The sequence below is a fragment of the Frieseomelitta varia genome, unplaced genomic scaffold (assembly GCF_011392965.1).
Source record: "Frieseomelitta varia isolate USP_RPSP 00005682 unplaced genomic scaffold, Fvar_1.2 scaffold_180, whole genome shotgun sequence".
NCBI classification, from domain to species: Eukaryota; Metazoa; Arthropoda; class Insecta; order Hymenoptera; family Apidae; genus Frieseomelitta; species Frieseomelitta varia.
The window spans coordinates 579,867-604,890 of NW_025109528.1; the positions used below are offsets into that span (position 1 = coordinate 579,867).

At 38.8% G+C, this 25,024-nt stretch overlaps 1 protein-coding gene across 1 annotated transcript in view; it reads left to right on the top strand.

Annotated features, from left to right (window-relative positions):
* Window positions 1-5,863: 5,863 nt before the first annotated feature.
* The window catches only part of LOC122538832 (carbonic anhydrase 1), a 30,628-nt gene continuing 11,467 nt past the window's right edge, over window positions 5,864-25,024 (top strand). The window contains exons 1-2 of the mRNA XM_043673272.1: window positions 5,864-6,352; window positions 20,737-20,937. Coding sequence (XP_043529207.1) covers window positions 6,313-6,352; window positions 20,737-20,937 — 241 coding nt within the window. The 5' untranslated portion in view covers window positions 5,864-6,312. The remainder of the gene's footprint in view (window positions 6,353-20,736; window positions 20,938-25,024) is intronic.

The following is a 25,024-nucleotide window of genomic DNA, read 5'->3' on the forward strand; positions in this document are numbered from 1 at the left end:
CGTGACTGATCGCGATGTGCACACACCGACTCAAAGTTCAAAGGCTCTCCAAATCTTTCGGATCTCCGGTCTGTGAACCTGCGATAAGCAAGAAGCGGGAACTCATATCATGCTTCTAATCATATCATCGCTGTAACGCGTAACTCTCATGCGCTGCAAATTGTGTTACTGTGACGGACGCGACGATATTATGTATGATAATAAACTGTGTACGATATTTATAAGATAGTCGGATGTCGGGCAAGGGAGGGGCAATGATGGGTAAAAAGGGAAGAAAGATTGGAACTGGCGGACGCAGGGAGATAAGAGAGAACCGATCGTTGCGTTTCAAGAAACGCCCGAGGGAGCTTGCTTTCATTTTCTTCGCCTGCGAAACGAAGGGGTTCGAAAGTATTTTGTACAGAGGAACGAGAACGGAAACCAAGCTAGGGAAACAAGAACGAAGAAAACGGGAAAGGGGGGGGGGGGGGGGGGGGGGATCGCAGAAACTCGATCGAGTCACGATGGACGAGCGAGCGAGCAAACGAAAAAAAAAAAAAGAAAAAATGTTCCAAAGGTGAAACGATTAATCACGTCGCGCGTAAGGAATTTTCTTGTACACATAATGGTATAACGCGTAAGAGTAATAATATACTATGTCGACTGGGAATTCGCGAATTATTTTTGTCCGCCTCGACGGAACCCCCGGACGGAAGGAGCTCGGGCCAGATAACAAAATGTCGTCCTTTCTTCGGTCTACGCGATCGAAAGGGTGTCGTGTCCCGTTAACGATCATCCCTTTCGGATGGATTCGTCGACGTTGAACGAAGGAGCGTTGAATAACACACGTACACACAAAGACACACACAGATACACGCGTATACAGATATGTCTGACAAGTACTGCATATTAAACACGTGTAAAGTTAAGAGTTAATAAAGCCATTTTAGGATACCAGGCTTCACGTTCCCCGTTCCTATTGCATCGATGAAATCGAATCGATCGTTTCGTGCCGCGGGGATCTGTCTTCAGGCACTTCCGCTTCAAGAAGGTGTCACGTTCTCGCATCCTGTTTCAAGGATTTTTAACGATTTCTCCTCTATTTATCTAGATCAAACGAACAATAGGCAAATATGGACGAACAACGGGCATATTTGCACAAACGTCCGCTGTTCAATTATCACTTTTGTTTTATCTGTTGTTTGATGTCAACACCAAGGTAGAAAACAGAGAGATCGAATTGTGCATGCATCACGAGATGAATTCAGGTGATAGTTTGATAAATTCGTTCGTTTCAATGAGACAGATATAAAACGCATGCGTGCACATGCCTTTCAACAAAGATACGCAGAACGTATTATTCTCTGCGTATCTTGTGCATTTGGTTAATAAACATCTGCTGTTAGTCTACTTATTAGACACGTCTGCAAAAATGTGAAATAGCGCAGCAGCATCTTTAATTTCTCTTATTTCAACTTCCTATTCGTCGTTCTCTCTCGACTCGATCCCGCAAACATTTTTATTTGCACTGAAGTTGAACCTGAGCGGAGAATGCTTGTTCTATGATTTCATGTTCGAATCTAATTGTAAAACCAAACTCCTCCACGGGAGTTTCTCCAGCCTCGACTTCATTTTCGAATCTAATTGTAAAACCAAACTCCTCCACGGGAGTTTCTCCATCCTCGACTTCCATCACCTGTTCTTCACCTCCCCCTGTGTCTCACGTCACTTGCGTGTCCTCGCAGTTGAAGTTACATTTACGACAGGTGTTAATATCTTTTTACGATCGCAACGTTCGTGTGCAATAATTTCACGCGAGACAAGGTGGTGGAGACGCGAGCGATCCGCGAACGAAACTTTGCGTCTGTTGGTCGAATGGTTCGTTTACGTAAACAATTGACGATGACTTAACGAGGATTAATTAGATCGGAGCTGACAAAGAGCTCCTATGACGTATCGATTGTTGGCCTTGCTTTTGACATTGAGTGCGCCTCTGTTGTACTTTTTTTTCTTTTCTTCTTTTTTTTTAGCAATTGCGTCGTCACGTTAATGGCGGATTTCGTGTTACGGTCGATCGTCGCCTTTCAATTCTACATACCCTTGATGATATCGTTTTAATATCAATAACTTGATTTGATTAAAAAAAAAAAGGAACATCAGATGTTTGATAAAGTATAACAGTTTTTTGGAAATCCCTGTTCTGATGACGTAAAAGTCACCAGAAGGTGAAACACTTGACGCGTTAACATGTCTCGTGTTAAGTAATATTTTCGATACTTGCGATCTTGTTTATTGTCGTTTCGTTAATTGAAAAACGTTGTCCGTTTGGGCTATATGTAGATAAAAATGTAGGAGAAGTGTTTAAAATGCCCGATGATTCAGACAATAAGTGCCTTAACGTGTTTGGGGGGAAATCGTGGAAATTATTATATAAACAAAGTTCGACAATTACACAATTATCGAGAGTCGGGTCTGATTGCACAGCAATTAATTGAAATTCTGTAACATCAATTCGAAATTCTACCACGTTTCTAAAAATTCTATTCGAAAAATAAATTATCGCCGTTTTTTTACTTAACTTGAGAACGATTTTAACATCCGATAATGAAACTAACGCTCGCTAAAAAGAAAATGAACCAAAATTATTCGGAAGTTCTAATCGTTCAAAATTATTCTGAAAACAACCGAACCTGGCGTTTACAAATTATCGCATGATTAGTACTTTTAACGTGTCTTTGCAGAAGCCGATGATTAATATTGCCGTGAGCGATCGAGTCGAATTGATCGCGATTAACATAAATTATTTTCGTAGCAAATCTGTTTCAAGGCCTTCCTCGAATTCGATCGTCGGAAGATTAGAAAGGATCCTCAAGGAACATGATCAGACAGACGTTTAATTGCCGCGAAGGACAAGCAAAATGGCGATTACATAACAATGGCAAAGAATTCGAATGTAGTATCGCTTCCTCTTGTACAACACCCGAGATTAAAATGCAAAGCAGTTTCGTGCTCGCCAGCGATTGGTTGCTTATGGACTCCTTTGATGAATGAATAATCCTGTAAACATTGAAAGAAAATCGGAATTCTTTTCATGCCCGGCTCGACTATGCCCGAAAGATTTATGAAACGAGTCCGATGAATTTATGACGTGGTCTTTTGTAATTCGAAGTAACCTTTGCCTAGCGTTCTAGGACAGAATCGAGCTATCGTGACTCACATAATTCCGTTTTTTTTTTTTTTTTTTCGAGATGTCCGAATCTTTGAACAGAACTAACAAGCTGTTGACCACTAATTTCGTAATCCTGTTTCACTCGATTAAAGTCGAATTGGTGTCCTTCTTGGCTCGACGACCGGGCGAATCTTGATTTTGCTTGCCAATCATGTTACACGTGATTATTAAGAAAAGGATATCCGTCCGCATTTCCTACGAGTGAGCTAATCCAGGTGATTGAATTTTCACTTCCTACGCATCTTCAGAGACGATCTTAATCACAAACGTTTTAATTCGTAGGCTGATGTTTAAATTGATTCTGCTTTTTCCAAGTTGTTTAACACTGAAATTGATTGTATTTCTTTATTCTAGAAATTTAACATGCACAAGCGCGCAGTCTAGATATCTCGGGAATTTTTTTCTTCTCCTTGGATCCAAGATTTACAAGATTCATTCAAACTTGAGCAATTTGATCTTACATCTTGTAAAGGATTTCTACTATTAAAAGCTTTGATCTCAAGGCACGCTCAATCTGAGATTAAATATAAAATGCGTAAAGCGATTCGCTCTTTTTCACAAATATGATATAATATTGTTTCTTTTACATTGTTTCATTTTATATAATATTATTTTCTTTCACGAGTGAACCTTTTCTTTCCTTAGTGGGAGAAGTTTGAAATTATCAACATTCGAATTAATTTTCTTTAGTGTTTTTATCCAAATAAGCCAAGAAATATTCAGAATGCTGATACTATTCGAGAAATAAAACAGAAACGGCACAAACAGGCTCGTGCTTTAAAATGACAATGACCATCGATCGCACACGAAGCAAACAAGCGATCCAGCGAGGAAGAAGATCACGCGAGGAAAACCGCAAAAGAGCGGCAGGGAAAAACACGTTCGCGTGAACGGACGTCCATTGACGTTTTACGATGGAATTTACTGGAGTTCATTAATTTTTATTGATAGCGTCGTAGTGCGACCGGCTCGTTTTATTGGTCTAACGAAGACGAAACGACCGCGGCGTGCGTCGGGTACGGTTCCATGACATAACATTGACGTGACAGTGTTATGTGAGCTCAATGAAATTAAAGTGGCAACTTCTTGAACCTCAGTTCAAGCGCGCTTTGCTCATTTCGTGCCACGCGAGACGAAATTTTCGCAACGATGCGCGCTCCTTCTGCAAATTTTCAATTTCTGGAAATCTAGATTAGCGAACTTCACTTTCGATAGTGTGTCGAGGACTTTGGGGATTAATCCCGTTTCACCGTTTAAATGCTCGAGTCATTCAAGTGACATGGTCGACGAAGAAATTATTGTACTATTTCGTGAACGTATGCGAGTGTTATCTGTAAATTTACGATGCGTCAGAACCGTAAACAAGTTGAAAACTTCCCAACCTGTAACTAACACGTGACTCGTAAAATTTCATTAGTAGTATTAAAAAAAAAAAAAAAAAACAACAACACGAGGACTAAGTTTGGAGAAACTAGCCTAAATACATATAAATAGAATAGAATGGGGGGGTGTCCAGGTCCTCAACCTCGCAAGGACTCGGATGAGTCATGGGCGACAACGAACGCAATTTCGTTGCGAGATTATGATTCTCTTGATACAATAAACGCTTTCGTGTCGTCTGGTCTAGAAACATGCGTGTCCAAACAACGATTGAAATAATATCTGGCGCTTGTGCATGACCCAAGAAGTTGATGACATAAAAATCATTTCGTGCTTACAAATTAAATTAACAAAGAAATTTACGTTAAAGGTCGATTTAAAAAATACTCACGATCTTCACAATTCGGCGGCTGAGCGATCAAAGAGTCTTTTTTATTAGAAGATCTATTATCTTTCAATTGGTTTATTACAATATTTGTTATACGAGGACAAAACAATCTTGAGTTGCCTGTAATCCTTTCTCTAAACATTCGTTAGAACTCCCCAATTCCATTGTATCGTGGCCTGTAAATTATAGAAAGCTATATAAATAGCTACCTACTTTCACGGACAGTCATTCGAAAACGTGTCGTCATTGAAACCTTAAATTTAATAAGGTGAAAGCTACGCGGAACGAAAAGGTTGGATGACACATAGAATTCAAGGGAACAACTTCAAGGATTGGAGCACCGTTGTTAGAGGAAGTGGCTGGCGAGATTTTAAGATAAAAGAACTGAAATAAAATGCAAGCTAGAGAAAGGCGCAGCTTCGCGAAAAGAACATCATTTTTCTTCCCGAGACAGTTGATGGAACAATTGTCGCCCATTACATTACCTTATTGCCATCGAGATTAATGTTTCCGTTCGAAATAGATCGTAAAATGAATCGTCAAGGCATTAATTCGCTAGTTACTGCCCCCTCGCAGTGAGAACCTACATTGGCGAGCGAACGCGGCCAATTCGATCGTCTGCCGCTTTTGTTCACGTTCCAAACTAGAATTCGAGTCCGTAATTCGATCGATTTTTGATCTCTTTGAAATTGAATGAGTCAGAAACATTTGAGCTCCAAAAAATGTTCGGTACGACGAGAGGATAACCAAGCACGTGCTGGATAGTTCGCGGTGGGGGATCGACTGTGCACGTGTAAACATTTACCGGCGCATGCGCAGTCGCTCGCTTCTCCATAGCGGGGGTCACGTGACCGGCGCGCATATAAAATACAGCGGTGGACCGGCCGACGTCGCATTCATGGACAATTCGACGTGACGCGAGCCGATTTTTCGCTTTGATCCTCGACAGAAACAAACCGTTTGCCTTGACAGCCTTCCGCAAACACGGTACTCGTTCGCGTAGCCAAGGTGATTAAAGAGTAAAAGAAGGAGCATCGAGAAGAGAAGACGGCGGTTAAAGAAGTCTGAAGTTAGTCGACTACCGGTGAATTTGACAAATCGATATATTCGAGTTTCGAGTTTGAATCGATCGGTGGTGAATCTGATCGGCAAACTTCCGTTGATCACGGTTAGTACTTCGATACGGTAATACCGAAATAAAAATCACAGTACAGTGGCGTGTTCCATTCGATCAAGAAGCACAAACAGGCAAAACGACCGACAGCAAACTCTACTCGGATCTTAATTTCGCGGACTTGAATTTCCGTTAAGTGTCGATAATCGTCGTTCACCCGAGATGGCTGACAAAAGCGAGTGGGACTACTCCGTCCAAAATGGTGAGTTTTCTTCTTTTTTTTCTCTCTCTCTGTGAACGTTCTAGCAACCAGGTAGGAATGAGTTGTTAGTTTCTACGTTTAAATTTACATTAGAATACTCGTGCATTATTTGTATCGACTGGTGAAATATTCAGGCACTCCGCCGATACAGCGTCAAAATAAGGTAAATAATGAGCAGGCTGGTAATATTAATTCATTCATGAGGAATCGAAAGCTGCAAAAATATACATAATGTGTATGCGCATGAAATGTATAAAATATGTAGAAAAATCTTTATTCCGTTGGTAACAATATAAATTCGTAATTTAATAACGTAATTTAATGACTAACCGCGGAAATTATATATTGAGAAAGGAAACGATTCGATTGATTATTTTTCAAGTACGTGACGTAAAATATATAAAATACCCAGAAAAATTTTTATTCCGGTCCGTTGGTAACAACATAAATTCGTGATTTAATAACGTAATTTAATGACTAACCGCGGAAATTATATATTGAAAAGAGAAACGATTCGATTGATTATTTTTCAAATACATATATAAAATATTCAAAAAAATCTTTGTTTTGGTCTGTTGACGAATGAATATGATATTCGTAATTTAATAACAAATAATATGTTCACTAAACGGAAATTAAATATTAAAAGAAAATGATGCAACTAATTATTTCTCATTTGTCTTGAATACGTTAGGTTTTTCAATGAAGAGTCGTGAGAACTCTTAACAGTCAACGATTAGAATTATGATTTGCATAATTTGTGCTGTGACATCCATTAGGAATTTTATGAATATCTCATAACGAAGAGCGAGGAGTCGATGCGTGTTTATCGATTCAATCCTCGAGATCCATCTCGCTTTCTTTTATATTTTATACGTTATCCGACAGGCGGTCGCACGTTAAAAATTAAACGTTCCTATCGATTGCAATTGTTATATCGCCAACTATTGTTGTTCTACAATCTGTAATCGCTTCCCTCAGACTGGTAAAACTAAAAATATTTAGTTTTATATATTAGCGATGTATGCCTCGCGAAAAAACGATGTAACATAATTTCCAGCCTTTTTACGTGGAAAAACACGTCTGTTACTTTAGTAGAGATAGAGCTGAAGAAACACAGCTCGTAAATGTTTCGCGAGCATTTTCCTTTGCCTGATATTTCTTTTTTTTACGCTCGAGTCGGTAAGTACTTCGAAATAGTCGAAGAACTAGAAAAATCAGGAAAACAATGCATTTTATTGGCTCTCCTTTTTTAATCTTGCGATTACATATCGTGAACTTCAATCTCTGTTGCGGTGTTTTAAACTTTTGTTAAACAATCTTGGAAATTAACTATTTTTAGTTAGGCTTTATCGCTTATCTCAAAGAAAAAAAAGGAAAAAAGAAAACAGAAAAGATCGCGTAACAACGCCAATAATTATGAAAAACGATTAGATAGAATCGTATCAGTTCTCACTCTATAGGTAGCAATAAAAATTTTATATGAAGGCAAGTATCTACAAAAAAAACAAATCTCGCTCGACGTTCACCACTTTGAACTGTGATTTTACTCGAAGTGCGTCGGGCACGTGTCGTTTCCTGACTCATGCAGCGAGCACAGTTGATTTCATTTATAAAAGTCACCGGTATCAGTGACACGTGAAATCGCGAGTCAACAAATTGGAGATGAAACGAGATTCCGATTTTAACCGATTTTTTTCTCAATTTATTATCTGTCGTATATGCATTATTTAGCATTTCTCTTTCGATCGAACGATCGTTCCCTCGTCAATGATCCCGTTCGTTCGGTCGACGAGTCGGGAAAAAATACGAGAAAATTTGCGAAGAGGATGTAGGAACCGAGGCAATAATCGTTCGATCGGCGATAACGAGTCAGCTCTCATTTCGGAGCGCGTTCGATTTTCACGGTGTCACGATGGCACCAGGCTCACTGACCTAAGGCCATTGTCTTCGAATGCAGGGCGTCCCAGTCGTGCCAAGGGACGGCGTTGCATTCGCCGCGCTAGCGCGGGACACCAACCGGCTCAGTAGGTAAACGAAAATCAATAATTTTCCTCGTATTTCAGGCCGATGCACCTGTTCTCCACGACCGTTTCTCTCTCTCTCTCTCTCTCTCTCTCTCTCTCTCTCTGTGTATGTGTTGCTCTTTGACCAGCAAGTAGACTAGAGTGTACTCGAAAGCCCTCCCCCCCGTACGCACCAACACACCGCCATCCAGCCAGGACATAACCCCAAATCGTGCATAAACCGTGTTGAAACGTGTCGTACAGTATGCCAGCGGTAGACACGTAAACATAATGCTGGAATAGAGAGCACGTTGTTCGCGCTGGTAACGAGGCACGAACACGCACGAACGCGCTCGTGTAATCAAACACAGAGATGCAGAGGATGTATGCATGTACTTCGTTAACTGGCCACTCTGGCCGGGGGATGTTATCTGGTCAGTTATCGAGGGAGATACGATCGTAGGAAATCTCGAGCTCGTCGGAACCTCTGTGTTTGTACGAACTTTTCAGAGGGCAGTTAGATAATTGGAGTTTGCACACACTCTGGTGGGAGTACACCAATCTTGTGCCGTTTGAAATAACGAGGCTGATTCAACGAGGCGGCGATTCATTTGATCAGGCGTTAATGAAATAAATAAATAAATAAATACTCGTTTCTTTCGGGATATTCAGAGATATGTAAGATAGATGTTCGTCTGAATCGAATATTAGGAATTCCGATTATTTATCTTTTAAAAGAATTTCTTGCATTACGAAAGATACTAATTCAGGATGAATATAGTTCGATCAATTCATATAAACGACGCGTCATTTGATTTCTTTAATTTCATTTAGAAAACCTCGTGTTAGAAAGCGAAATTTGCTTCGTTGTTCATTTAAGTTGACACACGTATGAACAATTTGGGAAATTTATAATTTTATTTTTATTTCGATTTGTCCGAAATATGTAAGACATCCGTTAAGAACCACGTAATGTTACGTTAACGCAGTTTTAGTCCCTGATGGATTAAGGCTGTTTCATTAAGCCGATCAATTGCTTCGTGAGGTTCTGGGAACTGGTAGGGATAGCAACGGCTAGCAAACGAGGCGAACTCTCGGCCATTTAACGCGACACTATTGGAGGGTCATGAGCACGAAGCATTTGAAGATGATTGTTACTACCGATGTAATTGTATCTCGAAAGATCGCATGGCACGCGTTAACCTTTTTATCGAGTCGATCGTGTGCTCCGCAACACACAGTCGATCGCACACATGATCGTTGCGCGATGTGCAACGAATAATTAAATAAGTACGTACGTCGGACGCGATGAGGCGCGGGTACGGTGTAACGCGGCGGGACGTGATCTAAATTGAACGAATAAATATCGCAGATAGATCCAGTTGAGAAGGAAAAAGAAAAAAAAAAGAAAAATGGGGTCGGCCTGACAAAATATCCGCCGCGAAAAAATCTCTCGCGCGGCGGAGAATTCACTGGCGAGTGGCAAGACGGTCTAATTTTATATTTCCCGCGAATCGCGAGACATTAACGCCCATTAACGCCTCGTTCCACTTGGGAACATTTGCCAAGGAACACAATCGAGGAAAACAAACTTGGAACGACGGTTTTTCCATAGTGTACCTATAGCTGTTTGCAAAACTATTCAGGACGCTGTTAGATGTTACGCTGAGGAAATTTCCAAATATTTTCTCGCTAAAAGATTGCGCGTAACGCGTGGAACATTATTTAGAAAGCGAGATCGAAACGTTTCTTTAAAAAAGAATAACATCGTTGAAATAAAAATCCTGTTGATTTAATTAAAAGTCTAATCTAAAATAAAATCTCTAAAATATTCTTGAGTACCGAATAGTGTCAGTATTTGTTACAAATATCGAGAACTTTTTTTTAATACCGACGAACGAAATTATCCGACAGAGAAGCTTTTACTTTTACACTTTGCAATTTCTAAACTTTCATTTTTGAGAGCATTTATTTATTCGTTCCGATCCGGACACTTTTCAAAAAAAAAATTCTTCCCGTTTACGTTTCAAATGGAACCTTAACTTTCTCGATCCCTGGGTAATATCCAAAGAAACGAGACTGTTCAGCCACTGTAGAATCACGATTGAGCTTCCTTCCATCACTGACACTGTTTTCTTTTTTTCTTTTTCTTCTTCTTCTTTTTACTAGAAAAGAGTAACGTAGGATTAAATCGAGGTCGAACAAATCAAATGGAAATTAAGCTTAACCACTTAAAGTACCGATATCGAGGGAACAGCAGCGATATCGACACATGTGTGTGCATACCTTCGATGGGAACAGAATCGGGAGGGAACGAGACGCGGAACGTATAGTTACACGAAAGCGTGTGCTGGGGGAGTCGCAGACCCAGTTTCGTTTCGCCTTACCCGGCTACCCCGGTGCATGCCTCTCCGAAATGCCCTTAATCTGGGGCCAATTTGTCAGCGCTATCTTTGAACCGGCGCGAGTGCAATCGCGAAGTCTGGCGGATACCGTGATTTGCATAAATTCCTGGCCGGCGTGCAGATCGCCGATTAAGTCGTTTGACTTTCCGAGCGTGTACCGGCGATTCAGCCGAGAAATGGCAATCGGTTTTCGAATATATATTCACCACTCTCGTCGCGGGACGTTCGATCACCGCCGGAAGTTACACCACCGGCGGTGAATTGAACGTCCGTTCAACGCAGTGGCGTTATCAGTCGATTATAACTATAAAAAAAAAAAAAACATGTTTGGTCTAATTCTATATTATTATTGTAAACGAACTCTAACTCTATAGTAGAACAGTTAGAATCAGGGATCGAAGTGAACAAATTCTATTCCAACTTTTCGAATAAGTACGTTTTACTTTAATTTTATATTGTTACATGAAGTGACTCTAACTCTATAGTAGAGTAGAACAGTTAGAATCAGGGATCGAAGTGAACAAATTCTATTCCAATATTCCGAATAAACACGTTTTACTTTAATTTTATATTGTTACATGAAGTGACTCTAACTCTATAGTAGAGTAGAACAGTAAAAATCAGGGATCGAAGTGAACAAATTCTATTCCAATTTTTCGAATAAGCACGTTTTACTTTAATTTCGAAGTAACAGATTCGTTCTGTTCTCAAACAAATTCTGCTCCAACTTACACGTGTATTTCGAAAAAAAAAAAAAAAAAAAAAAAAAAAACAGGTTAGAACATTTGGAACATTTAATTTGATTAAAAGTCCATTTTTACGTTCGAATAAATTTACTGTTAACGTTGAATGTTATTCAGTGTCGAGAACTTTTCTATTATTATGAACAAATCGTCTGTTCCGATCAGAAAACTTGTTTTCAAACAAATTCTACTCTGCCTTAAACTTTTTACATTTATTCATCTGTCCTCCACGGGGCAGTATTTTTCAAAAAAAAGTTCTACGATCCATGCTTCAAATTTCAAATTTTTCAAAAGTTCCTTAACTTTCTCTGAACAATCAGACGTATTATAATCCTTATAAAGCAGAAGGTTTGTTGAATTCCCTGCTCTAAATTCGTCGGAAAACTCCCCGAACGTCTATTGACGTCCCGGTCCGCTCGTAAATTATAGAAACCAGAATAGCGAGGGGCTATCTATTTTCGAGTAATCACGAAATCGCATTGCCGTTCAAATATTGGAGGATCGTTCGTTAACATCGAAGAAAAATAGGCTCTCATCGAAAACGTTGAAACAGTTTTCCAGCAGAGTGTGCTTTTTAATTGCGGACACGTGTTGCGTTCTGTGCGAGTCAGGTCGAGAGAGAGAGAGAGAAAGAAAATCCCTCGATACGGTACCATTTTTTTTATATCGTGAAATTTCGCTGAAATTCATACCGATTGCCTATTTCTTTATTCTTCCTCTTTCTCGTTTCTCGTCGCAGTTGGCGTGAAATTCGGGTCAAACAGGAATTTCGTTTGACACACACGGAGGCATCGAGGTCGTTCGCTTCCCCTTTTTCATTTACACCGTGTCATAGCCATAGCTGCAGGCCATTGAAATGGTTCTCGTTAAACGTTCGCGAACTTCAGGAACACGCTTGTAAAATGGCACCTCGCCGTTCGTGCCTGGATTTTGCAACTTATTGAGCATTCCAAGCCGGTCCAGTTTCAGGAAATCCACTGGACAGACGTTGGTAATTATTACCAATCGAATTGCAAAGTTGTGCAAGTCTCGAAAAGACGAAAGTCTTGGCGACTTGTTGGTTTTGCGTCCGTATCATCTGCAACTTCCTCTTCCCCTAGGAAGGTCTAGTTCATATGAAATCGAAACGCGGAAAGACTGAATAATAATACGAATCGTTGAAAAATTGATGCTCTCGTTATAGACGTTTGTAATAGTCGTATATATCGATTTCTGTAGCTCTTCCACTGTATCCTACTGCACCGGTACGTAATAGGTAGTCTGTTTCGTTGAAGTATAAATATCCAGTTTCACGGGACAAGTTTTTGCCCAACAAAGAAAAGACGATTCTCTCTCGAGCCTGTCCCTTTGGTTTTAAATATGCGGTCGCAATTAACAGGAGAGCGAGAGAGAGAGAGAGAGAGGAACGAAAATTACGCGTTCGAAGCGACTTCGTATAATTGAGGTCTGTTCAGAGTCGTCGCACGAAGTTGACGCGCCAACGTCAAATATGGCGCACAATGGAGCAAGCAGGAAGATGCGGCGCCGACGCGTCATTTCTCTCCGTCCGGTTTGCATAAAAGGTGTGGCGTTGCCGTATACGCCCCATTCGTTAAGAAGTTACATCCGACCTTAAGAATTTATACACATCGTGCACACAGTGCATACATTCGTATAACCTCGGTTCATCGAAGCAAGATCAATTGCCTTGGGCTAAGAATAATTTCGAGCTCTCTAGCTTCCAGCATGAGCGAGCCTAAATTCCCGAAATGTCAACGTCGAGATATAAAAATTGAGACGACAGAGTAAACTTGATTTGCAATGTAGTTCTTCTTGGGACTTCTCTTCAATCCTCCGCGCGACAATGTTGCCGATTCCCGATCGTTTCGCGATCCACGTGGCGGTCTCCGCGAAAACCAAGAAGGTCAAAGTGCAAGGTCCCGAGTGGAGAAATTCAACGAACGACCGCTGAAGCGTTTGGACTCGAGCTCGTGACTTCAGCAAGGTTGAACGAACCCTCGAGCAGATCTCGACGACCTCGACGAGGTATTTTTCTGCTGGAGACGAAGATCGGCGGGCTTTGCGATCGCGATCAATGGGATCCTGAAAGGAGCATGGAAGACAGACTTGTGCATTCAAATGGGCTGAGGAACAACACCGAATTATTATCTTGCATAAGATATAGATTTGTTCCTTTGCACTCAACTGTCTCTTCTTAGGGAACATCGTATTTAAATTTAGCCAACAGCTGTCGGATTTCCTCTTTTTTATAATTCACTGATAATTATTAACGAACGTATAGATTTGACGTTGTATGTTGCGATGTGTGATGGTATAATATCTGAAAAGACGCCTAGAACGAAAGCTACAATAACAATGTTTTGAGAAGAAAAGAATTTCAGAAGTGTTCTGGAATAGAACTCTTTTTTATAATTCACTGATAATTATTAACGAACGTATACATTTGACGTTGTATGTTGCGATGTATGATGGTATAATATCTGAACAGACGCCTGGAACGAAAGTCACAATAACGACGTTTTGAGAAGAAAAGAATTTCAAAAGTGTTCTGGAATAGAACTCTTTTTTATAATTCACTGATAATTATTAACGAACGTATACATTTGACGTTATATGTTGCGATGTATGATGGTATAATATCTGAACAGACGCCTGGAACGAAAGTCACAATAACAATATTTTGAGAAGAAAAGAATTTCAGAAGTGTTCTGGAATAAAACTCTTTTTTATAATTCACTGATAATTATTAACGAACGTATAAATTTGACGTTGTATGTTGCGATGTATGATGGTATAATATCTGAACAGACGCCTGGAACGAAAGCTACAATAACAATGTTTTGAGAAGAAAAGAATTTCAGAAGTGTTCTGGAACAGAACATGCTAGTCGGACAGATAAACGACAGTTACGACAGCCATAACTCACTCCAACATCTGGCAAGGGATTTTATTGACGGTCAATAACGATGCAATAACGATGCCGACTTTTTCAATTTCCCTTCTAATTGCACTTTCTCCTGTATTGAAGAAGGGACAGAGGCTATGGAAAAGATCGACATGAGCAAAACAAAGGAAAGAACATCTAGGAGACACCTTTGCCCGAAGTCTGGTACTATCGTCTATATAAGTACTGGCATGCAGTCACGATATCAGCTCATCTCATACAGCAATCATACAGTACACAGCATCAGTCACACAGTCATCATTCAACCTTGTATATAGTTGTTAAATACAAGTGTTTGACCTATACTCGTATTTCATCATTTAAATCCTCTCTCCGACGGAAGTAAAAAACCGAACGAGAGAACTATCGGCACTTCACGGACAACATACACACTTGTTTGTCTCCAAACAAGGAGGAAGAAATTTCTGAGGGCAGTCCTAAATGTGTCACATAAATAATTCACATAAACTAGGCACCCTATTGCTTTTTACGAAAGAATGGTGGAGGATGTTATTTTTCCAGAGATCGGAATGCACGGGTTGATGATCGCTTCAAATTTATATCACACGACCGAAAGATGTAATCAACGAAATTTCGCGTCAAGTAGCATTCGAACGATTATTCCCAATGCTGCGTCATTTTATTCAAAGTGACGATGCTTCGTGAATAAATAGCTGATGCAAAGAAACGTTTGTCGAGGGGAAAGGGTTAAAACTGGAATAGTTATTCCAAGTTATGATTTCGCTTTGGCGTTGAAAAATTGGTATTCAGAACCGAATTGGTTTGATTACAGAATACAGTTTACAGGATATTTGTACATTGGATGGAGTTGTTGAAATCAGAGTTCGTAGCCGTTTGCAACAAGCTGTTGCTCCACTCTCGTTAGTTCGTGCTTTGATCCAACCATCGATCACCATTCGCAGCGTGGAAAATTTCACTGTCAACAATTTTTTTGGCACGTTGAGAAATTCGAGTGCAATGTGAAACAACATACACGGTTATAGTTCGGTCCGTGTAATGAAACTTGTTTTGTAGAGACCGGCGGGAAATTGGACGAGGCGCTTTGCGAATTGACGGCGCGCGACGATATCGCCAGCAACATGCATAATCGCGGTTACGTCGCGCGCGCATTATGTCATCAGACGTTGCTTCGCAGCTGTGAACCTAACGACGCGATGTGAAGGAATGTCTGCACGAGACAGCTGTGCATTTTTCTTTTTTCCTTCTTTCTTTTTTCCTTCTTTCTTTTTTTGTCGCTCTCGCGATCTCGCGCTTGCGTTCTCGAAAATAATTCGTACTCCAAGGGAAATTGCAGACGAGCTTGAACTCTATCGGGCGACGTTAACTCGTTGATTAGAACCGTCTGATGATTATTTCATGAAACGCGGGCAAACGAACATAAATGCATGATAATGTAACCACTCGCTGCTGATTATCATGTGATTAACATTTATTTTTTTACACAGAGGTGAACTTCTACTACTGTTGTGATCTCATAAAAAGGAAATCGTATGACGATTTAATTGGCCTCAAGTGCAAAGTCTCTAGTTTGGCAACCTTGCGTTAGTTTTTTTTTTCTTTTCTTAATGATTTTATATCATGGTAACAAGTAGGAAAGCAAGGATAATTGTGTAAAAACGTTAGAGAAAACTTCTAACCAATGATGTTGTCTTCCTTACAACTTGTGCTCTTGAAACTTGCTGTACGATTCTCTTTTCGCCATTTTTAATAAACTTGGAACGTTTCTCGAATTGTTGTCGCTTGTCTCTGACAACTATTTTTTCAAATTGCGAAAAAGAAATCGTACGGCAAGTTTTAAGGATGCAAGGGAAAGACTTCGATTCTCTCGAATTCGTGAAAAAAAATTCCTCCATGATCTCATGGAGGCGGTCAAATTTTTGCAGTGTCCAAGAGCAGTGAGTATTCTTGGAAACTGTGTTTTTCCCACCTGTTGCGCGACGACAAAAACATGTTTGGAAAGCTCAAACAAACTCGAAGGCTGCCAAAGCGATGGTTTCACGCTTCGAAACGAGGTCGTGCGATTTTCTTCCACAAAGTCTCCGACAACTCTGAACAACGTTTAAGGTATACCGATAATTTTTCATCGAGCGTGCGAGTATGCACTTCCGTTGCGTGCGATTCGCCTAGCGTGTCACTCGTAATGTAAAATCGTCGCGTCTTTTCGAGCTTTCGAGTTACATTGTCAGAGAGTGTGTTTCAAAATCGAATCATCGATCTGTGCCAATAAAATTCTATGAATAGGATAGAGAAACGTGTCACGTGCGATTATGGCAACGTAAGAACGATAGGACAGTTTGCCGGTGATACTGCCTCGTCGAACGTTCTACATTTTGCCTCGTTCGACTTGCTCTACATTTTTGGAGTCGTTAGCCTCTCTTCGCGCGCGAACTTCTTGTTTTTCGACAGTGTTCGTTGCAAAATCTCCCGATAAAAATATCGTGGCGTAATGTCACACGATCTTGACACGGAACAGAATCATGCTTGACCTATCCATACCAAAAGATGATCCTCGTTCGGTTGTTGTTAATCATAGCCAAATGTCGACGACCGGCCGCCATTGATTAATCTGTATAGCGAAATACTTTCTTTTTTTTTTTTTAACTCGAGCTTATCTATTCTTTCCTCGAGCTTCGACGCACACCTACCTACTCTAATTAATCCTTTCGTTACCAGCGCCGAATATATACGACACCTATTGACATATTTTGGAGTAATCACATACTATAAAAATATATAATATTTAGCCATCGACACGAGCTTCTTCTATGTTTGTTCTACTCGACAGTAAAATATGAGAATGAGAAATTATTGTAATAAAAACAGTTTTCTTGATCTATTATAATTTAAAAAACACCGGCTATAAGTATTATTAGGTTAGGCTAGAATATTGTTTCCAGGTTAGGTTAGGCTATAGGTCAACTTCTTAAAAGTTTAAGGTTAGGTTCTTGTCTGAAAAATTAAAGTTTAGTTAAAAAAAAAAAAAATAAAATAAGAAGAGCGTTGAACAAATAAAAGAAAATCCTCTTAAAAATTTAAGGTTAGATTCTTGTTTGAAAAATTAAAGTTTAGTTCAAAAAAAAAAAAAAAAATAACATTCCACGCTCTTGTCAAAATGTTCAACCAAGAAATGCAAAAAAGATACTATAAGAGATAAAAAAATCATTCTTAATCTGCTACAATTCGAAAAATACACCGACTATACATGTAACTGTTGATCTCTTAAAAATTTAAGGATATACTTGAAAAAATAAGTTAAGTTAGGTTTGAAAAATTAAAGTTCGTTGAAAAGAAAAAAATATTCTGGACCCTTGTCGAAATGTTACCAGAAAATTCAAAAAAGATTCGATAATGGAATATTTATACGATGAGAAATTATTGTAATAAAATATTATTTTCAATCTGCTACAATTCGAAAAATACACTGACTATACATGTAACTGTTGATCTCTTAAAAATTTAAGGTTAGACTCGAAAAATTAGGTTTGGCTGGATTTGAAGAATTAAAGTTTATTAAAAACACACACACATTCTGGACCCTTCAGAATGTCAAAATGTCACCAGAAAATTAAAAAAAAAAAAATCTATTTCAAAACAAGATTAACAAACTCGGAAAATAATTCGATCATGCGTACCTACATTTTTCGCAAGAGGTCTCTTTTAATGGCGGCGCTGTCGTAGTGACAGGGTTAAATTTCTATCTATCGACCATCGATTCCATCAGTTCTTTCGTTATCAGTTCGATACTCGGTAATTAAGTCGTGAGAAAAAATATGACTTTTCACAGTACGCTGCAGCGTATCGCTGTTAACAAGACGCGAACAATATCGGAGTCACACGCTAAGGATAAGGCGAAAGTATGTACGCGGCGGCACGTGACATTCGCGTCCACGATAACGAGCGTCTTAAATCAACCAATAATTAACTCTGATTATCTGGACCAATGCACGCTGTGTTTCAACGCGTTCGCTGTTACACAATCGTAATCAAACGTTACATAATCGCCTGTTAGACGCCTGCCATTGTCGTTAACTTGCTGTCAGCTAACCCGATCGTACGAAATCGTAAAGCATCGGCGTTCATTTCGCCGATAAATTTCGCCCTGAAGAGAAGAAACAACTCCCGAAGATAGTCGAGAAGTCCTTTTCACATTTATTATACTGGCTGATAGTTAAAAAAAAAAAAAAAAATGATCGATCGCTGACAACGTTAGTGTTTATTAGAACGTTTTTTACGACGAACGCAAATAGTTACATCTTATCGAAAATAGGGAAGAAAAAAGAAAGAGGGACACCATTTATTTCGTCGATAAATTTTATCGTAAGGAAAAACAACTTTGAAGATAACGAAACGAATGGGTCTTTTATATTTGTTTTTAATCGGTACGGCTGATAAGTACAGTAAAAAAAATGATCGATCGGCTAACGTTTGGTGTTTGCTCAACGACAAACGTAAGTAATTATAGTCGTGTCGAGGGGAGAAGGGAAAAAGGAAGGAAAAGTAACAGTGCAAACATTGGTGCGCAATTTTGATAAAGTCTCCGATCGTTATCTCCAATTGAATTGCAAAAGCGTATTTTTCATGGACGCGAGTAAACTCACTTTATCAATCCATAGTATCTCGGTGAATGGCGTTTGTCTATGAGCGAAATATGGATGAGTAATTCGTCACTACCCAGGTGACCATTGCTTGTGTCCCTTGAGGCTGGAATTATTGTCGATAAATGAAAGAAAACATTTTTCTTCTTCAGCACACGATGGCTTATAAGATATTTATCATATTACGCTTTTAATTTAAGTCGTGGTGCTAATGAAGTTTCAAAAATGGCTCGTAGTAATCCGCATAATACGTTCATGAAGTGTCCAACGATCATTTAAATTAATAGGATTTTTATCTTCGACGAAGTTACTGGTCTCTTGAATTGTTCATGAAAATCGACGAAATGTGTGATGATTGGCTATCGAGTAACCGCCAGTTACGACGCCATTGGCGAAACCGTCGTTTAATGTTCAATGTTTGATGTTTAACGCAAAATTCCGTGGTAAAACTGTAGCATCGAATATTCATCGTGTTTGATAATCCTGATATTATCGCGGCTCGTTTGCGCTCCGATATCGTTAAAACCGGCTCGTAACGCGAGACTGCTGGATTATTTATAGAATTGGAACGCTAAAAACCTGTTATCTGTATGAAAATGATTAAACAAGGGCATAAAACACGTTGTGATTAGAGATACGACCGGCGAAGCTTCTGTCACGTGCTTTTTCTCACACAACGTGCGAGAAGCACGTCTGTTAATTTCGAGGCTCTCTCTGGGACAGTATAACACTAATTCCTTTATAAATATTTGCGTGACACGTGTTCTCGTGTCATATTTGTGTGTGGGCAAAGGAAAAATATTCGTTCGAAAAAGGGACACGAATTTTTCTCAGTTTTGAATCTCGATAATTTGTACTATTCACACATTTAAAAAAAGAGAAAAAAAAAGCAGGGGGAGTCTTCTTCCGCAAGGAAACAAACATTTTTATAGAGAGAGATATTCCATTTCACGAGTGCATCGATTTAATTTTCAATTAAATTCTAATATACTATCTTTTCCCTCGTGCTAAGAAAAAAAAAAAAAAAAAAAAAAAAAAAAAAAAAAAAAACGCGATATTGTACACAGTATTACAAGTTAATTAAACCTCCGTTCCTTGGTAAATACAAGATTGTACAAGGCGTTTTAAAAGTCTGGCAAACATTAAACATTAACACAATTAATACTCGTTTGATACTTTATCTAATCAATATAATCAGTAATATAACTATACACGCTTCAATTCAACCGTATATCATCAAATTGCAAACCGTGCAATCATCTTGTACACGTTAGTAGGTGGCTGACAAAAATTCAACTGCGTGTCGTTTACACACAGTGATTCAGGTCGTTCGTATTTCAAGAATGCGCTGAAAGTACTCGAAGATCAACACGATAATGGTTAATTAATCCAGTTAATCGATAGATACACTTTGAGCATCGACTGAAGTATCGACTTTTCTCTTCAAGCGAAACTAAACGAATATCGAACTAGATAAAACAGAATTACAGAAGATACATAATCTGAAAAAATTCTGAGATACGTATTGAAGCCTCTACTTTGATCGGTTCTTGTGGTCTTAAATTGTTGGTAAAAATTGGAAATTCACTTCGAAGTTCAAGAGCGAAGGTTGACATGAACGTTGATGCTGAACCAATTTGCTAACCAATTTATTTATTTTCTCATTGCAGGACCAAGCACGTGGGTGTCAAAGTTCCCGATGGCGGCAGGATCGAGACAGAGTCCTGTAAACATCGAAACCGATCGCGTAGAATCCGATCACGAGGCTTTAAGCAGCAAACCCCTGCGGTGGAAGTATCCAGCAACCGCTTCCCGGAAGCTCGTTAATCCGGGTTATTGTTGGCGGATGGACACCGATGGCGAGGGCACGTGTAAGTTCATTCTCATTTTCCGGCGAAACGATCGAAAACGATCTTTGGCCATTTATTTAAAAAGTTGTTACACAGTGACACGCGTTAACATTGAAATCGAACAGTTATTAGAATGTTTGAAACTGTTATTAATTTTATATAAAGAAAAAATAATGTCGTACAGCGATAAAACGTGGACTTATTTTAATGTCTGTAGTTGAAGTCTCTACTTTCAAAATGCATATTGTTCATTTTATTCTGAAACGAATATTTTTATATCATGTGACGATGTAGCAAATGGGAGAATGGCGAAGACACTTGGCGAAGGCTCGAGAGCTTGGTGCACGATTTCTTTTCGCCATTTTGTTGAACATTGAGTATTAAACTTCGACAACGAAAATTTAAGAAATTATATTCGCTTTCATCTGACATTCAAAGTTCAATAAATTAATACATCTAGTTTTAAGCTTTGAATCTTCAAATTCAATACTAATCAATTTTAAATAATGTGATAATTTGTAGCATTTTCGAAAAGACAAGTGTCTCTATTTGGCCATCTACTGTATAGTGTGAAAATATCTTAAGAATAATAATGACAATAAAGTTTATTATTATATTAAACAGTAATAATAAAATTTATTATTATATCAAGCAACAAAAATTTATTATTACTTCTATATTATTATAAAATTTATTATTATTATTGTTACTTTATTATTACTTCTATATTATTATAAAATTTATTATTATTACTTTATTATTACTTCTATATTGTTATAAAATTTAATGAATAATTTATTTTATAATAATATATTATTATAAAATTTATTATCAATCTTTTTTTTATAACAGTTTCAATATTTAATGCCCGAATATTAACTGACAACAATGAGTCACCATACTGCGCGCTTAAAATTGCACAGATAATAATGTTATTCTTATCTACAATAGTTTACCACGAAATTGAAAACATTCCCGAGACGTAGAATCGATTTGAATAGAATAGAGGTTGAACAGTACGAACGTTGATTAAAAAACTTTCCACTTTCCAATAAATTAACGTTTCCTTTCTCATCCTCAACGTAGAAACATACAAGATAATATCTCTGTCCATTATCACTCGTCAGTCTTTGAAAAAGAAAGGAGTGCTTAATATTTAATTCATTTAATACTTTTAGCAGAGAACTCATCGTCATGATGATATATGTCGCCGATAGGGAGAATATATATCCAGAACATTCTCGCAAGGATAAAATTAGGCTATTGAGACTTCTCGAGCGAGTTAAAAAAAAAAAAAAAAAACAAGATGGACGATCATTCATTCGGAAGATAGGATAAAAACGCGAGTTAGTACGTTGCCTCTCATTAATCAAGCAGATAACACGGGTGACTGTAAACTTGTCGAACGAACTTGTTCCGCGGTATATCGTTTCGATGAATATTATTCATCATCCTGCAGTCAAGGTAACCATGAATTTCTTATATAAGGAAGGATAAAAGTCTAAGAAACATCTAAACAAGCTGTTATCTTGGTTTCATTCGAGGACTTAATCCAGTGGATCTTCCTCTTTCCGATTCTTCCTTTTATCGGCGTGTAGGTGACAGTTCCGTTCGTTAAGGTTGACAAAGCAAGCACGACAACTTGTTGTTTCGATCACGATGGCCCAAATATTATATATGTGGCTGATGAAGAGCGAGGGACTTAATCTGAAGCGGGTTCGAAGTAGATTTCAGCGTTAACCGCGGCCAGAAGCTAATTGGTTGCATGCAGGGGCCACGAAACGTGGCTCTAATCGTCCATTTCCGACGCTGTGAGAGCCGAGGCGTTAGGTTCGCCGTTCAGATGAAACGCTCGCGTTTGCATCGTAAATCTCGCGTAATTTAAAACTTTATCCTATACACTTTGCCGCGATTAACGCTCTTATCTATGGTGTCGGTGTCCCGTTGAAAAATTTTTTTTCTTATTCCATCGTTATCATTTGTTTAAGATCCACTTGTCATACGATTTTACCGAACGTCGAATATCAGGGTGAAATTTAAAGGAATTGCAACAATTCGTCGTGCAATCCTAGGCGTGCGTTCCAAGGTGAAGATAAAATGATTGAAAAGAAAGAAAAGGTGTCTTCTTCAAGTTCGAACGTTGGGGGGTGGAATTTGAAAAAATTTGTTCATCGTGTTCCAAGTTCGATAAAATGGCAAAGCAAAAATCCTACGGCAAGAGAAGATTTCAATCTTCGAGAGGAAGATTGTAGATCCAGCTCGCGGAGAAAATTTTTCCCAATCTCATTTGAATTTCATCTCCAAGAGAACGTACTCACAGTAGAGACTTCACAGACTTTGAAATAGAACTTTTCTTTTTTACAAAGTTCCAATTGTGAACAGGTTTTCACTGTCGTCGATACGGTTACGCTCTTCTGTCACGCTGTGGCTGAAAGAAAAGAAATTGTAACGAGCGTAAAGCAAATCGTGGTCGTTGGCGTTTTCCTCGAACACTTCGACAGGGAATTTCGTGCCGGTCGAGAGGAGGCTTTTACCATCGTTCGAGGTGTGCTCGAAACGAGGACGGCCATGCCGTGACGCATTATGCGTGCTCACACGTGGCAGGAACGAAACGTTGCAAATAGAGCGAAGTTCCAGAGAATCGATCCCTCCCCCTCCCGATACCATCGATAAATTCGTTGCTCCATTTTTCGTTAACGACGACGAATACACGACGCTTAAAACAACTGACGCTTAACACACCTGTCGCTCGTTTACACTCGTCCTTCCCACGAAAACAACTGTGCTCTGTTATTCGACGTGTAATCGTTCCGTTGTCATTTGAGAATGACAAGGCCGAAGGCGAAGCCTGTAATGATCGTACATTGGAAATCATTGTAGAAATTGGATACACTTCGCTGCCAAGGAAGAGTTCGATAACTTCGTATTCGACTTATCGTTTCTTCGATAAATGTTTAGCAGAACTGTCGACGATTGAAACGTGGAATTTTCGATTCCGAGACGTGTGTCGAAGGAAATAAATGACAGAAGCTTCGATTTAAAATTTTCAACGAAAGTTTAAATGTCGAAGCTTCAAGAGGGGTGTAGAGAACCGATAAACCAAGAGAAAATGTTTTTCAGAAATTTCACTTTAAAGTGCACTTTAAAGAAAAGAAAAGAAATTTTTCGTTCCCTCACTTATTCAATTAAGTTTATTATTTGATGCCAATCATTCTCGGGAGAACAACTGAAAGACAAAACTATAGTTTAGTGTATCAAACATCATTGGAATAATGTCTAACTGTGTAATCAGAGTGTTCGATGTTCGATGTAATGCTTGAAAGTTTAGCATTTTGAACAGTATTTTCATTGAACAGATAATATATAAATTGCAGATGGTAGTAGATGATATTACGAGATGATAAAACAGATGATAACAAATGAAAATCTTTTTTCGCGATTTTCTTCAAAATGGAGCAAAAAAACGAACTGAAAACTTTCTAAAAGACATATTTTCTTGATTTATTATAGTCCCGTACATGCTCCCGAGGTTTCGACGTTTAACTTTGGGACACCCTATAATATTTTACGAAAAATTATTCTCCAAAAAATACAGTCTATTTTTCATCTATAAAATTTCTAACGAAAATTATAAATTGGTCGTTTTGACCATTTTTGGTTCAGTCAATCTAGTGTTGATCGATATGTGGACAAATGCTGACGCGAATTTAAGACGCTTATTAACAAATGCTACATTACGTTTAATTATGCACCAGTGATAATCAAAAGTTCTTGTAAATATCTAAATTAATGGTAATTTTGCACTTTGAAACGACCGCGCTCTTTGAACGTATCAAGAACAATATATAAAAGAGACTACTCTCGCTTTTTGTTCCAATGCAAATCAACCATCTCGTTCCTTCATTGCGATTCACCGAGCAGCTGTTCGTTCTACACTGTCGAACCCGCCAGAACTTTCTGGCACTAATGGCTTCATATCTTCTCTGTGACATTTCCATTCGTGGAACTTTCGCAACGAGGCTTTTTTCTAACGACGCTGAGCTGAGATTTCTCTGCTCGCAACAAATGAGAAGATCAAATCTCTCGCACGAACGTTGCGAGTACAACG